Source organism: Protomyctophum bolini, assembly GCF_963924005.1.
Source record: "Protomyctophum bolini genome assembly, chromosome: 23".
Classification (NCBI taxonomy): domain Eukaryota; kingdom Metazoa; phylum Chordata; class Actinopteri; order Myctophiformes; family Myctophidae; genus Protomyctophum; species Protomyctophum bolini.
This window is the reverse complement of record NC_137884.1, coordinates 6,153,685-6,169,509: the sequence shown is the minus strand read 5'-3', so window position 1 is coordinate 6,169,509 and position 15,825 is coordinate 6,153,685. Positions and strand designations below refer to the sequence as shown.

The 15,825-nt window shown below is 41.2% G+C and overlaps 1 protein-coding gene across 1 annotated transcript in view; it reads left to right on the top strand.

Moving 5' to 3' along the window:
- Positions 1 to 5,859: 5,859 nt before the first annotated feature.
- LOC308310774 (rho GTPase-activating protein 8-like) overlaps positions 5,860 to 15,825 on the top strand; it is a 28,528-nt gene continuing 18,562 nt past the window's right edge. The window contains exons 1-4 of the mRNA XM_080757188.1: positions 5,860 to 5,995; positions 8,940 to 8,998; positions 13,999 to 14,154; positions 15,498 to 15,585. Coding sequence (XP_080613314.1) covers positions 8,959 to 8,998; positions 13,999 to 14,154; positions 15,498 to 15,585 — 284 coding nt within the window. The 5' untranslated portion in view covers positions 5,860 to 5,995; positions 8,940 to 8,958. The remainder of the gene's footprint in view (positions 5,996 to 8,939; positions 8,999 to 13,998; positions 14,155 to 15,497; positions 15,586 to 15,825) is intronic.

Sequence of the window (15,825 nt, the reverse complement as noted above, 5' to 3'; positions counted from 1 at the left end):
ATAGCTCTATAAAATGAAGGATTCCACTATAAAAACAGCTAATTACTTCAAAGCTGATTAAAGCTGAACTAAGCTGTCAAAATGTATACATAATTTGTATTTGCAGTGCTTTGTTTATAGACATCTCGGATGAAGTCTGCAGAAGCATCTTCAGCTTTCCTCCATGTACAATTGAAGAAGAAGAAAAAGACAATAACAACTCTGACGTAATTATCGTTGCTGACATTGAAGCTTTATTATTAGCAACCTTGACCGTGTCTCTGTACTTTACTGTCCATTTTTCAATAAGAGGTTTCCCCAAAGGTCTACTTGATGGTCACTTGGGTGAGCTTTGTGTTAACTCTGGCATGGCAGACTGGTGACACAGTGCCAGCTGCGCCCAGACATGCCACCCCTGGGAATCTCATGCCAGTGTGAAGATGGCATTGGCGTACCGTAGCTCAGTGCACAATGTCAAGGTTTCCCAAACTGATATGTATTTGGCCGTGGACCCCCATCTGAAAGGATTTTGTGCCAGGGACGCCAATCACTACACATATTCTTTCCAAAATGATTGGAAAATAGCCAAGGTTAAAGTGGTTTTGATGCTATATTAACACATTTAGGGATGTTAAAATAAAATCTGCACACTGTAGAAGTAAACAAGCTCCCATAGTCAAAGCTTATTAACGTTTCAACAAACAGGTTTTCTTCAGTCAGGGAAACTAGAGACCCCCAGGAACCCCCTCAAGGACCCCTGGGTTGCTCATTGTTTATCACTGTTACTGTCACTATATGGCCTTAAGCCCAACACACCTGTGTCCGCTCTGCAACGCATAGCAAGCTTGTAGATCTGCTACTTTTTTGTGTGTCATACTGGAGCTCAACCAAGTATAAATAAGGCATTATTTGCTCCCTCATGATTTTTTTGTAGCAAGGACAGAAATAGAGCAAATATATTGGCTCCATAACACAAAAGAAAACATTTTTGTTTTCCTGACCTGAATGTGAACACAGTTCCAAGTGTCTGTTCATCAGATCCACTCTGCCAAACAGGCAAACCCCTGCACTTCACCTCATCAAACGCATCTCACAGTGGCAAGAAATGGGTTTGATATGGTGTTCGGTGATTATGCAAATGTGACCCGTATATCGCGACCATGTGACTGCATATAGAAGAGAATAATGATGAGTCTCTCAACCAGGGAACAAGATCCTTGGCATTTCCGTTCGCTGTATACATTTACTGCTAACTGGCAAAGCCATTATATTTAATGTATACAGTGCTTCTAAATGGATATGCTAATTAGAGTCACCCATACGGTGTTGGTGGGGCAGAAGGCTCCTGTTGTATGAATGGAGTGGAAACAATTGTAACTAGCCTGGTATGAGCAAGGAATTGTATACATAAAATACATCATGAGACTTTGTGCTGCGCTATGAGCTTGTAAATCTGCTATTTTTTCAAATCATTGAATATAATGTATTCAAAGATTTGAAATATATTATACATTTTTTGCATTGCGACGCATTGTGAGCTTGTAGGTAGGCTATGCTATTTTCAAATGGCCGAAATGTATAGGGTTGAAGTGTTTACGTTTTCTAATCAAAATTAAAATTTCCAACTAACTAGTAACTAAAGTTTTTAAATAATTATAGTCGAGTAAAAGTACACATTTTGGCTCTGAGATGTAGTGGAGTAGAAGTAAAAGTATTGGAAATAGGAAATACTCAAATTTCTCAAAATTGTACTTAAGTAAAGTAGTCTACTTTAGTAAATACTTAGTTACTTTACGCACTGGGTCTCAGTATTCCCAACTCAAAGATCACTCCCCCATAGTAGGCTGCATTCCCAAACCGTAATCATCCTTCACTCAAGCCACACACAGCTCCATGTTTCCAGATCTTTGAGAGGCACGATGATGAGGGGATTAAGCAGCACAACTCTGACCATGCCAGTTTCGCTGTCATGCAGATGGTGGATGCGTAGCTTAGCTGTAACGGGAACCCTCGTACAGGAGCCCTCGTACAAGGTTTCTTCGACTATGCATGCACCTCTTGGTACCACAGCACCTCAAAGGCCCTTAAAACAAGGCTCCAGACTTCCCAAAACAAACTGGTCAGGCTACTATTGGCCTCACACCCCGAATCCACCTCACCCCTGCCCACCCCTGAATATAAACATATACAGTGAGGGGGAACAGGGGTGGGTGGGGGATTCAGATTTTACGGGGGGCCAGTTTCGAATTGCAGCCATCCGTAGGTGCCCTTTGAGAGCAGTTTTGAAGGAGTCAAGGGATTCACATGTCTTAATGACTGTTGGTAGGGCGTTCCACATTTTGGTGGCATAGTAGCTAAATTAATTTAGTCCCTTGTTTGTGCTGAATCTGGGATGCACATCGTTTGTTGAACCCCCTCTGGTGTTGTGGGTGTGGACTTCGCTGACATTAAGGAAGTATTTACACATGTACTGTACATGGGTATCTTGGTGGTGTAGCGAATCTTGTGGACCAGGCCCATTGCAAGGTGCTGTACTCTGTCGTCAACCCTAAGCCATTCCAGCCTGTCAAAGTGGGCATGGGTGAGGTGGGTTCGGGGAGTGAGGCCAAGTAGTAGCCTGACCAGTTTGTATAGGGAAGTCTGGAGCCTTGTTTTAAGGGCCTTAGAGGTGCTGTGGTACCTGAAGGTGCAAGCATAGTCGAAGAAACCTTGTACGAGGGCTCCTGTTAGGGTCTTCAAGGTGTTTTTGTTGACCAGTTTATGCAATAGATCCACAATAAGTCCATTCTGGTATTAAGGAGGACCAGCCAAAAGCATAGCATAAGCAGTAAACCAGAAAGGCATTTGATCAGCTGCAATGCAGTGCTCATGTTCTGTCAGCAGATGGCAGGCTTTCCCTAGAATTGCACTGGTCTGAAGCCATAGAGTACATGTATTCATGTCATGAAGGATTCTGAATGAGAATATATACTTACAGTAGCCTACTGAATGTTTTAACACAACTTGTGACATTCTCTTGCATCCAGATGAGCTGTATCTGGGGCGAGGGTGCAAAATGAAAGGTACATTAAAATGCATACTTGCCTTGAGCAAAACCTGGCATATAGACACTTTTTGAAATGAGAAAAGATATATCCTGCAACTAATTTCCTGTTGCATAATTGTCTCTTCCATGCTGGTTCTTGTCAGCTACATTAACAACAACAACTTGAACCCCTAGCATTCTGGAGGGAAAATTGGATGAAAATAGACGATCTACAAGCTCACGTACAATTCGTCAATGCTTGTAGATCGACTATTTTTCAGCAAAGAGGTTTTGTATAGATGGGAAAAGAAGCAGGCCAAAGGTCAAGGTTTACTAAATATTGAGGGTTTAATTGTTAATGCTGCTGCTACTACTACTACTACCAGAAGACGCCTGAGGGCGAGAAGTGCACATCCGCCTCGTTGACGGCAGACTACTGGGCGAGCGCTGGTGGTTTGGCATAGGGGGTCAGATCAACATGGAATTAATTTTGTACTGGCCATAAAGGAGCATGTATTGAGTGTACAGGGTGGTCAGATCAATATGGAATGTCAGATGAGCTCCATACAGTATAGAGATCTAAGGGTGGTAGCGGGGCCATTCTCTTGAGTGTACAGGGTTTGTTGAGGGCCCAGATAGGGCCGGGCCTTAATTTTCGGGCCTGTTGAGAACTCAGGCTGCTGGGCGCGGCTGAACTAATAACTTTGGGGCAGGCCCGTCTAGAGTTTGAATGGACAGGTGCACGGGCCTGTTGAGCACTCTTTCTCCGGCTGCCGGGCGCGGCTGCACTAATAACTTTGGGGCAGGTATAAGTCAAAAGGGAGACATCGAAGAGGAAGGATGGATGGGGAAGGATCAACATGGAATGTCAGAACAGGTTCAGACATATATGGAGATCTAAGAGTTTGATGTTTGAGGTCAGATGTAGAGTTGCTGGCCAATATGGATGACATCAGGGAACTATATGGGCTTAACTGCGACAGCAGGTCACATTTACTATGTGACCTATACTTTATACTCAATTATCTGTTTTTATTGTATACATTTTTGTGTGGAAGACTAGCGACCACTTTGTGGAAGCTAATGGGGATCCGAATAAAGAATTTACTATGACATCAGGATCTCCACATCTCCGACCATCCCTGATGATGTCACATGATATCACGAGACCTGGGCACCATAATGGTGCTCGACACACATGGGAAATGTACGATTACAAAGTTAACTGCGACCTTCGGTCGCAACTATAATTATTCTTATTATTATCCATTTTCCCTGAGTGTGCAACAGCCCTTTCACTTAATTCTGACCTAAAGTGAGGCGTTAGCTCTCATCCTGTCCATTTCTGGACTGTACAGAAGAGATAAATAAATCCTGCTTCACAGAGCCAGTGGGTCCTGCTGTCCATGCTCTCAGGTTTACAGTTACACCAAGGCCAAGCGTGGCATTTAAAACAGGCTAAAGCTCAAACACGGAGGAGTATCTGGCTTAAAAGCGACAGGCCATCAGCCAATTACCTTGAATTTCACTCCAGTCCAAGAGCTCGGTCAGATCGAAGGAGCTCAGCTCAGTCTGCCAAATTAGCATGCATGTCATCTCTGGATGACATTAAGACATACAATGTATGATACAATGTTATATCTGTGTAGGTGAGACGTAGGAGGGGCCCGGACAGGAGTCAACCCACTGAGTCTATAGTCTTTCCACGTACCACTCCAGAATCTGGTTCTCCCAGTCCTGGTAGAGTAGTTCCGGAGCAACGGATTGTGTGGCCTTGGTCTTTCCCTAATGGGACTGATCGAGGGTAGCTATACTGGGACGTAAGTCGGGACTTGATCACAAGGGCCTAAGTGGTATGATGTTGCCAGACCCAATGTTTTTGGCCAGTTATGTTGCATAGGCTCTGGCTGGTCTTTTCATTTGAGTTTTAGGCATAGCCTATAGGCCTACATTGTTAATAAAACGGCCAATGTCCTATTGTTGGCCTTTTTTATTTTATTTTATTTTTAACATTGAACTAATTATTTCCTTATGGAATGTGGAATGTACGTGACATGGTGATGTGGGGTGAAAGAAAAGAAAAGAAAGGGGACATCAAAACAAAACTGTTAATATGCAGTTAATATATTTGTATGGATGGTTGCGGTCTTGCAGGCCTAAAGAAATACTTTTTTTCCCTGCCAAAGGTGTCCAGTTTCTCCTTCCTGCTCAACAGCATTTTGGCCTTTAAAGCTTTTTTTTGTTATTTTTGTTGTTTGTTTTAACAGACTGCACTGACCCCCTCCCCCCCCACATGACTGCAACCACTGCACCATTAAAGTACCTTCTTAACCAGTATACTCTGCGCATGCGTACTTTGGTGCCACTTCCTCGGGTGCCAGTGTTGCCAAGTCTGATTATTATAAGCTACTTTGGGTTTGTTTTCCTGTGTGCAGTCGCTTGCAAATATTGGAAGGTTTTTGGATGTAGTATAATTGTATAAATTATTGTTCCTAAAGCGTAGTTGCTTTGGGCTTGCTTCAACTAAATAATTTAACCATATATTTATAGCCTACATCAGCTATTTGAAAATAGATCTGCTATGTGGCTTGGGAAAAAAAGATACAAATCTGGAATGTTTTTGATTTTGAAACAAAAATAAATCTTGTATGAGGGACATTGACTGTCACAAATCTTTTTCAGATATTGAAAGATCCTTGACCTGAACATGTTTGAGAACCACTGCTTCAGTGCTTGACCAAAAGACAATAAAGTTTGACTACCCTAGTACCCTGTATTATTTAGGTATAGTTGCCTATAGACCTGGTTACTTGCCTCTCGCAAGATCTGGCAACACTGGTAAGCGCCACCTAAGAGCGCCACAGTGGATTTGAGGAAGTTTTGACACAAGTTGTTACTTCACAAGTTCACAGTCCACACCTGTGGGTTCATCATGTTATGGATAATGAAGGATATATAAAAAAGAAAATGCCCTTCATGTCCACGCTAAAGGTAGGTAACTACGTGCTTTAAAAAACATAGAGCGCAGTGCCGCAGTTTTAAAGCGTGTTCAGGGCGACACACGAAACGTATACAGGGTCATTGAATATTAAACGATTTGTGTTTGATGTGTTCCCCTTTTCAACGCCTGTATAGGTGAGTCTTTCAACTTTCAGCTAAATGTGTTATTTTTGGGCAAGCGACACAGCTAAGTGTATTCAGCTACAGGGGGAAAAAAAGCAGAATATTTTTGAAATCCTGCCACTTATCCTGAAGCCATGTACAGGTTGTGACGAAGACTTTGAATGGAATGCCTGCTGATTCACTGGTCCTTTTTGGGTTTCTTTCCCAGAGTTTATTGTGAGACACTCACTACTTAGTACTTTAGTAGTAGCAGGCTAGCAGCAGCAGGCACAGGTGTAAATTCAGGCATTCCCTCAGTCAAAATACTCCTTTTTACTCTATGCCAGTGGTTTTAAATCCTTTTCATATCAAGAGCCATTTGAGCCACGGCCTCTCAGACCAAAAACTAAATAATATTTTGCTGTCATTGAATAAGATTTTGTCCACAATGCCATGCTGTATTGATGTTGGAACCATAGAGACAGGCAAACTTTTATCAATAATAACCATTATTTTACATAAATTGTGTAACATCTTGTAAATTAATTAAGTAATGCAGATTTCGATAATAATTTAAAGATCTATGAGGGTCCATTTGGTTATCAACTCTCCATTTAGCTGGGGACCACCTGGAACCCCTTCAAGGACCACTGGTGGTCCCTGGACCACTGGTTGAAAAGCACTGCTCTATGAAAAATACTAGCTTCTGGTCTGGACTGCTAAGAGTTCAGACTTGAGAGGGATACAGGATGATAGGTGGGCAGTGGCACTTAGATCTGGGCACCTCAATAAAATGGCCTATTTTTGCCCAAAATGTAATTGTATATATTCTCCCCCATCCTACTGCATGATGTGAACATGCACGGTAAGTCGTTATCAGGCTTTACATTTCTTTCAACTTGTTTATGCCACACAATGACTGAATATGCAGGTTATGTAGCAATTGTAGAAAGAAATATAGCATGTTCTTTCTAATCGTTATAAAAAATGGTTTGAATGGTTAAACCTAACCTTATTCCTAACCTTAACCTCAGTAAAACTATGCCTAAACCTAACCCTATACCTAAACTTAACCCCAGTAAAACTATGCCTAACCCTAAACCTATTTCTAACCTTATTCTCAGTAAAACTAAATAAAGAATACAATACAAGAACCGTGGCACCGAGTCGGTATGGGACTCTGCGTGAGGTCGGCGGAAAAAATGGAGGGGCGAGATGGTTTAGGGGTGACCGTACCTGATACGCCCACTCTTCCTTGGTGCCCTGCCCTCTTATCCTGTTGAGAGACCAGTGGTGTAAAGTACATTTACTTAAGTAAATGTATTTAAGTATAATTTTGAGGTATTTGTACTTTACTTGAGTATTTCCAATTTCCAATACTTTTACTCCACTACATCTCGTAGTCGAAAAAGTACTCGGGTACATTTTTAATTCCAGACTTTTACTACAGACTACATCGCAGTATTGATACTTTTACATAAGTAAAATAAATGTGAGTACTTTTCCCACCACTGTCAGACAGAGACCAGACCATGCAGTTCAATTGTGGGCAAGAGGACAACAAAAATGAAAGACTGCTTTCAAACATTGGCTATCTGGTGCCTGCATTCCTGGAGAGGTCATGCCACTTCTTTTGAAGGAAACTTTGCTGTCATGGCAAGCGGTTGTGTTTTTGTTCCTCTGTCACCTTGCTTTCTTGCTAATAATAATAATGCCTGTAAAAGTCACATTTCAGAGGAGACTGGTGGTGACTCACGCTTCTCTCAGAGCTGACTCTTGTTATGCATGAGGTTCCCATTTTGACCTGAGGACGATTCTACAAAAGTTTCCATGTCAGTCGTTCTCAAACATTTTCATGTCAAAAATATATGTAATTGGCCACTGACTAGCATCTGAAAATATGTTGTTCCAGGGACCCCCCATAAGCAAAGATATGAATTAAAAACGTTAGCTGTGAAAGAATATATATACCGGTATATACTATATGATTTGCGCCAGATTTTCACGATTTTTCAAAAATAGCAGATCTACAAGCTCGTAGTGCGGCACTCATAGCCAATCAAGGTGTACCCATAATTTAGGACATTTAAGTTTAACCCTCGGACAAAGCCAACACTTGTCGAGACAAATAATGACAAAAAACACAATGTTTTGGGCCGAAATAATTAAAAAGAAGAAAAACAAAAATAACAGTGTTGTACCTGCCCTTTTTTCTGCATTCTAATTATTTGATCGGCCCAAAACGTTGTTTATTGCAGACAACAAGAGTTGGCTTTGTCTGAGGCTTAAAAGGAAAAATGAATGGGCCATTCTCTTCCGGGCCTGTCGCCGGGGGCGGGACTGCGACGCTCTATACTGTAGTACACTTTTGGGTCAGTACTCTATTTATACTGTACACTCTCAGAGTTAAATGAACACTGAGGATGTGTAGATTTAATTGGGGGGTCATCCCAGAAGAAAGAAAATCTAAATCACTGTTTTAAGTTAACATTCATTGATAGCTTTGTATCACACAGCTTTTGGTTTGCAACAGTAACCAAATACGTACAAAATCTAAACAAATTAATGCATTGGATGTCATCATAATATAGTTGCAATGAGTTATGAAAACACAAAAAAACTCCAGAGAAAAAGATAGATGTCATCTCTCCTTGTTCATTGTTTTCATGAATACCCATTCAAAAAGAACACAATTCCAATCATGTCTGTGCTTGACTGTAAGGAAATGACTTCAGAAGGTTTACATGTTGCAAGAGTGATTCTCTTCATGTAATTCTAACACTTCTAAGCAGCAAATAAACTATTGATGTGTTTGTTTGTGTTCTATTTTTAGGCCTTAAACAACAACGGCAATGATTGCAGCAACAGATCTGGAGGAGTTGGCAGAAATCGGTAAGAGTTACGAGTTATTCTGGAAGGTCCCTGGAACAACATATTTTCAGATGGGGGTCAGCGGCCAATTACATATACATATTTGTGGGGGTCCTTGACATGAAAATGTTTGAGAACGACTGACTTAGAAACATAGGGCTTTTCAGAAAACTGTTGAAATGGGTTCATAATCAAGTCAATTCACCTGCTGAAAACGGGTCATCTTCCATCGCCAAACTACAAAGCCAGCCCAGTAGCAATAAAACATGAAGACATCTATTATACACTATACAGGACTTTTTTTTTGTTAGTTTTTCCAGAAAATTGATAGAGTGAAGCCATGAAGTCAATTTGAAAGCCTGACTCAAATAACCCCCAAAGCAACAAAATAAATAAATACTGAAAAGGATGTATAAGTGATATGGTTTGTTAAAATAAAATAGCTCTACAGTGATCATTGCTAGAGGCGCTGCCCTCAACGTTTTAGTTGATGCAGTCCATACACAAATACACAGGGGTCTAATTTATGGCTTATTTAAGAATTGGCACGTACCATACTATATTTTGCTGTAAAAGATAATGCAGACTTGTGTTGTACAGCTGCATACTATTACTGATGCGACTGCATGTGCAATCATAGGCATACTGTATATGTTACACATGCAGATAGAAATACTATTGTGATCATATTACAGGCCACATTCAAGGCCACATCCTTGAATGTGAGGACATTTTCATTACATTTTTAATTAACCCATTTTGGGCGGGAACCCCTTTTGTTGTTTTAAGCATTCTGTTCAACTTTAGCTATTGGAAAAATAGCAGATCTACAAGCTCATAGCGCGCTACGAGCTTGTAGCTCTGTCTGCTATTTTTGAAAAGTTGTGAAAATGTGGCGCAAATCTTGAATATATATTTCCGATCAAACATTTTTAACTAAAATATTGGCTTCTGAGGGGTCCTTGGAACTACATATTTTGAGATGGGGGTCCGTGGCCCAATAGAGATAATTCTGGGGGTCCTTGACATGAAAAAGGTTGAGCACCACTGACATAGAAACATAGGTTTTTCAGAAAAAAATTAGGATTTAAAAGCCTATCTTTTTTTAATCAACCTCATGTGTTAAAATGTTCCAAAAGGACATATTTTATCTGGAGACAATCGTACTCCTTTTCGAACAAAGATAATAAACAAGAGCTCTTTCATAGAACAGGATCTCTTTGATTGTTCAAGGTCTCTTCGGAAGTGAAACGCTGCATTGTTAAGGCATGTGACGCAATATATCATCATCTGTATAGTGTTATAATAAGCGTTCTTCCAGTACAGGTTTACTCTTGATTATAGCCTATAGATGTGGGACTAGTGTCCCAAATATTCCCGGGCCAGATATTGTCGTTGGTCGGCCCGACTTTTGGTTTTGTTCTATCATCCGGCCGCAATGTATGTGTTTTGTGGTCTCAGAAACTATTCCAATCAGATATATGAAGGTTGTGACCCATGCAGGCATGACCATTGGAATTTGCAGCCAGCTCTGCACGGTTGTAGATAATAACGATGTGCAGGGCTGTATGATGCAGGCATAAAACTGATAGGCAACCTCCACAAAATAAGAAATAAAATAACATTGCCAGTCTGTATCAAACATTCAAAGCCATGAACATTGGCCCTGAACCAGAGAGGGAGTGCATCACTCAGGAGAACAAGTTGCTAACTTCTCCCTGTAACATAATGATGCATTCTGTTCCGTGCCACACTGTGGCATCTCTGTTGCTAATTGTAGTTAGGGCGAGGTTGCAAACTCGCAGTGGTTCCCAAACCTTTCAGCTCAAAACATAGAAATTTGACGTTTGCCCGAACTAGTGAAAATAGCAGATCTACAAGCTCTCAACGCTGCACAAACTATCTGCTATTTTCACTACTTCTTAAATTACTTAATTTATTTATGGAAATTATTTTATTCATGAAAAAAATTGGAAACATTTGGGTGATTTTGTTTTTTTATATTTTTAAATTATATTATGTTTTTAGGAAATGGGGGGGGGGGGAAGGGGAATATTTATTCGAGACACAGAAATGGGTCGCGACCCACTGTTTGGGAAACGGTGAGATAAAGGACAAGGACATAATATTAATAATAATAATAATAATACAATTTAGATGGCGCTTTTCAAGGTACTTAAAGTCGCTTTACAGAGCAACATAATAAAAAACGTTTTTATTTTTTAGAAATATAAACTACACTTAACTACACAAAATAGAAACTAAGGTACACAAACAAAAAGTAGGGGGTGGGGGAATTATGTAGGGAAAGCAAGTCATGTGAGTCAAGACATGTGATTTACTAGATAAGATGTTTTGCCCTGAGCTGGAGAGCCTTGTAACCGCGCCTTGTTAATTAGCTGAACTGGGCAGGGCTCGTCTCACATTCTTTCCTTTGGGTTCTGACTGAGTCGATGCCCACTCACTGTGCCAAGAGATCTACGGTCATCCAGGTCACCCAGCCAAGCCCGTTACCCAGACACCACACACTCATTATCCTCTTCGGCCGTGCACTCCCTGTTACCTCCCGAACTAGCTGACCCCCCACACACACACACACACACACACACACACACACACACACACACGCACACACACACAGAAAGGAAATAGATGAACATATCTTTTATATGCAACATATGTTTATTATGTGACATGTATGTAAATGTGGACATACCGGTACGTATATATGTGGACATAAGCTATATACGGTATGAAACATTTCCTATATATCCACATATACTGTATATGAACCTGAATATGGCATACATGTATACTGTATGGCACCCACAGGGTACGCATGGCATGCACCACAGTTTGGGAATCCCTGTCCTAGACCCCCAATCAACAATGTTTTGACCCATATTTTGTTTCAAAACATTGTTAATCGCAATTTATTTGACAATTAATCGGCATGTAAAATGTCATAATTGTGACAGCCCTAGCTGCTGTGGGATGGCTTACATCAGGGCTCGAGAATAAAGGGCCTCGCACACCATCTGTGAACGCCGCACGTCAAAACTGCCGCCTCCGTTATTTTCAATGAACTTATCGCACACCGGCGGCGTCCGACGCGCGTTCACGCCTCGCCTGACGCTCCGATACGCCACCGTTCTATTGTGCCGTGCCGCATCGCTTTACGGGGTCCCGACGTCCCGGGGCTTATAAAATATCTAATTGGGACTTAAATTAATCTAATTTTGGACGGTTTTGGGACGATAAGAGTTTTTGCACTGAAAACGTGCATACCGCACACACCTACGGGCAGCATGAGACTAGCGGCGCTGCATAAAACAGACACGGGAGCTAGCTCCCTCAAATTCAGACACAAATTCTATATTTGTATTGTATTGTTAATAGTCCGCTGCAAGTTAATGTTCTGCTTTCCAGAGCCTCATACTCACACACCCCACAGGCCACAACACCACACGCCCTCCCTTCCCCAGGCTGTGTGCTTGTCCTCGCCTCAGGCCATCGCATGTGCCAAACAAAACAATCAAACCCGTCCTCCCGAGTTTTAAAATCACATTCGCAATTGATTTACAGTGACGCAGGACAGGTCATTTGAGAAAATGTAAAAGTAATGTGTGACGATGTGTGAGTCACTGACAATTTAAGACGTGACAAGTAGCGTGGACATCCTTGCTCCGCCAACCTCTGCACAGTGCAATCTTAAATGGTATTAAAATGATTCGCATGCGGCAATATTCTTTCTTATTTCCAGGAAGGTACTCCGTGATATGACTGTGAATGAGTCTGTCTCTGTGACTTGTATTTTAAACACATGCTGGTTGAAGCCAACATGTAGGCTATAAAGATTCATTGGCATTCCTTCACATCAGACATATGCTATATAACGAGTAAAATGTGTATATAGTTTTCGGATTATATCTTTTCATCTGGGAGCATTTTGACTAAATTAGTGTATTTTCTCTAGCTACAGAAGAAACATGAAGCCAAACAAATAATGTACTGCATGTATTGTATTGCAATAGGAATACAGTTCTTAATTTCGTAATTTGAGTGGTGCTTTTTTAAATTATTATATTTTTCCCGGGAATGTATACATGTCACATTGGGACAGTTCAAATTGTATTTTGGGATGTTTCCGGGACGTTGGTGAAAAATGTTTGTCTGGAGCCCCGGTTTACGGAGAGATGCGTGCGTGCGTACAATAGTGCTGTTTTACGGCAATAAAGGAGTCCCTTCCTCCAGGAATCCCTCCATCATGTGTAATCTGTCCAGACAAATATGGCTGCTTTCCTTGGCAAAGTAGCAGTACAGTGAATTTGAGCATTGTCCATCGTCCAGCCAATCTAAACAGGCCTGCCCTCTGGGCATTTCCCCTCCTGTGCTATCGGTCACACACTGTATTTATAGATTGTTTCCCGAACCGCTGCAGAATAAACACAAGATCACAGCCATAGATTATACACTGAAAGTTTCCAGCCAATGTTTTGGACTACTGTTTTTTGTTTGGGGAGGGGGTAATATTTTATTTTATTTTTTGTATTTTATTTTTTAAGGATGAAACGATATCGGATGAGGGCATAAACTCGGGAACAAAAAGCAGCATCCTGTTCTATAACCTATTACAGATAGCATCTTCAAGGTGAATATATAGCTTAACACCCAGGGGCTTTGTGGTACATAGTTTAGATATAGATTCGTTCAGACACACCTGCTCCCAAAAATAAGTTTTTTTTGTTGCTTAGTTTAGAGTTTAGTGTATGCATTTGTTAAATGACCCCCCTTCCCCCATGCATTTGATTGATCTAGTACAAAACGAATCAATTGAATACCAATCCCAGTGCGACGCGTTGTGACCTTGTAGATCTGCTATTTTCAGTATGCAACCAAGTGTAAAAGGACTTATAGTAGATCTCTTGTCCACTAGTCCCTTCCAAACATTTTAGTCTAGTTTTTCGTCGTAGTTTTAGTTTTTAGTTTTCCACCACTGAAATGTGCTCACCGTTTCTCAGAGCTGCAGAAGGAGGAAGAGGAGCTGGATCGTCTGGAGGGCCTAGATGTACCGACGCCACTGCCAACCCGTCCTCCGCTGCCTAAAGCCAGGTCGACGGTAGACACCACACACCCCTACTACGATGTGGCCCGGCACGGCATCATCCAGGTCACAGGTCACTACTGTTATTATTATTATTATTATTGATTAAAAAACTAATCTAAATGTTATTTTGAAAGATTGATCCATTAACCCATTCTGGACACATCTACAAGCTACGAGCTTGTAGATCTGCTATTTCTTTTTAAATCGTGAAAATGTGCCTCAAATCTTTGAATATATATATACATTCTTTCAGAGTGAACCTTTTTAACTAAAATCTTTGCTTCTGGAATTCCCTGGAATAACATATTTTCAAGTGGGGGTCGGCGGCCTATTGCATATAATTTTTGGGGTCCTTGACATGAAATATTGAGTAGTAATATTGGTATTTCAGAAAACTGTCATGATATTTTAAATATCGACGTCGGGCCTAAATGGGTTAAGACCTGAGGCCGATACTATAAAATAGAATAAATGATGATAAATAAATAAAAAGTTCTAAGTCGGGAGTTCCTGAATCCTCATTATCGCAATTTTCTTTCTTCCCAAAATAGCAGATGTACAAGTGTGAGGCGTTGCAAAAAGGCTGTTTTTGAATAGCCAACGCAAATTTAAAATGACACCGATACTTCCCGCTGTTAATGGGTTAACCACTTCAACGCTAAACTAGTTGACTGCGGCCTGCTCTGTACCTTTACTACTTTTGTACTATTCTAGTATATTGCTTATTTCCCCTCATAAATCCCCTGGTTCCGCAAAACCTACATGGGAAATCTTGCGAACAGCATTCATTCAAAGAAGAAACCTATTTAAAAATCCTGGCCTCAGGTACAGTACATGCAGAGTGCATTCCATTAACTTTTTTTTTTTTACGCTGGGAAGAAATGATTCATTCCACCCACAAAACAACAGGAAAGGCAAGACTGGTGCTACCGTACATGTATCTATGTTGGCCCCCCCACCAGAATCCATGTAAGTCATTTGGCTGCATTAGTGGGGGACCATTGTTGAATGAAGCTGCCCCGGCAGAACCTTGCATTGAAAGTTCTTATCGCCAAACACACAGCATCTATTTGCATCACAAATGATTTGATAATGTATTCTGATTATATGGTCCCCGTTTCTTCTCTCTCTTTTTCCCACATGAAACAACTTCTTTTGCCACCCTGCAGGTGCACTAAAAGACGGCCCCCGATAGCAACCAGAGAAAATGTTATAGCGTTAGACAAGTGCTGGGAAGCAAAGTTCACACTGCTGGCTCCTCAGAGATAAACCGTAGCAGGCTTGTCAACTTGGGAGCTTAGGGAGAAGGAGGAAAGGGTGTGTGTGTGTGTGTGTGTGTGGGGGGGGGGGGAGAGATTAGGTGGTCTCGCTTCTCTGATGTTTTCCTGCCTGCGTGGTCTGTGTTCTCTCCAGGGGATGACAATTACGGCAGGAAGCTGATCATCTTCAGTAGCTGCTGCATGCCTCCATCGCACCAGCTAAACCATCAACGTTTCCTGGAGTAAGTGTGCTCTGATATCTATCTGTATAGAATCAGTGTTATGTACAGAAACATACAGTAGTACACTAGTATGTAAACATTGACTGGGTCTAAAAGATTGCTCTTATCATATTTTCATGTAGGCGTATACCCTGCAATAAAAATAATTAATTATAATATAATAGTTGGTGTGCTACGATAAGCAATCTCCACTCGACGTCTTGATGTGGGTGAGGTTGGGATCCTTTTAGAATTTAAACG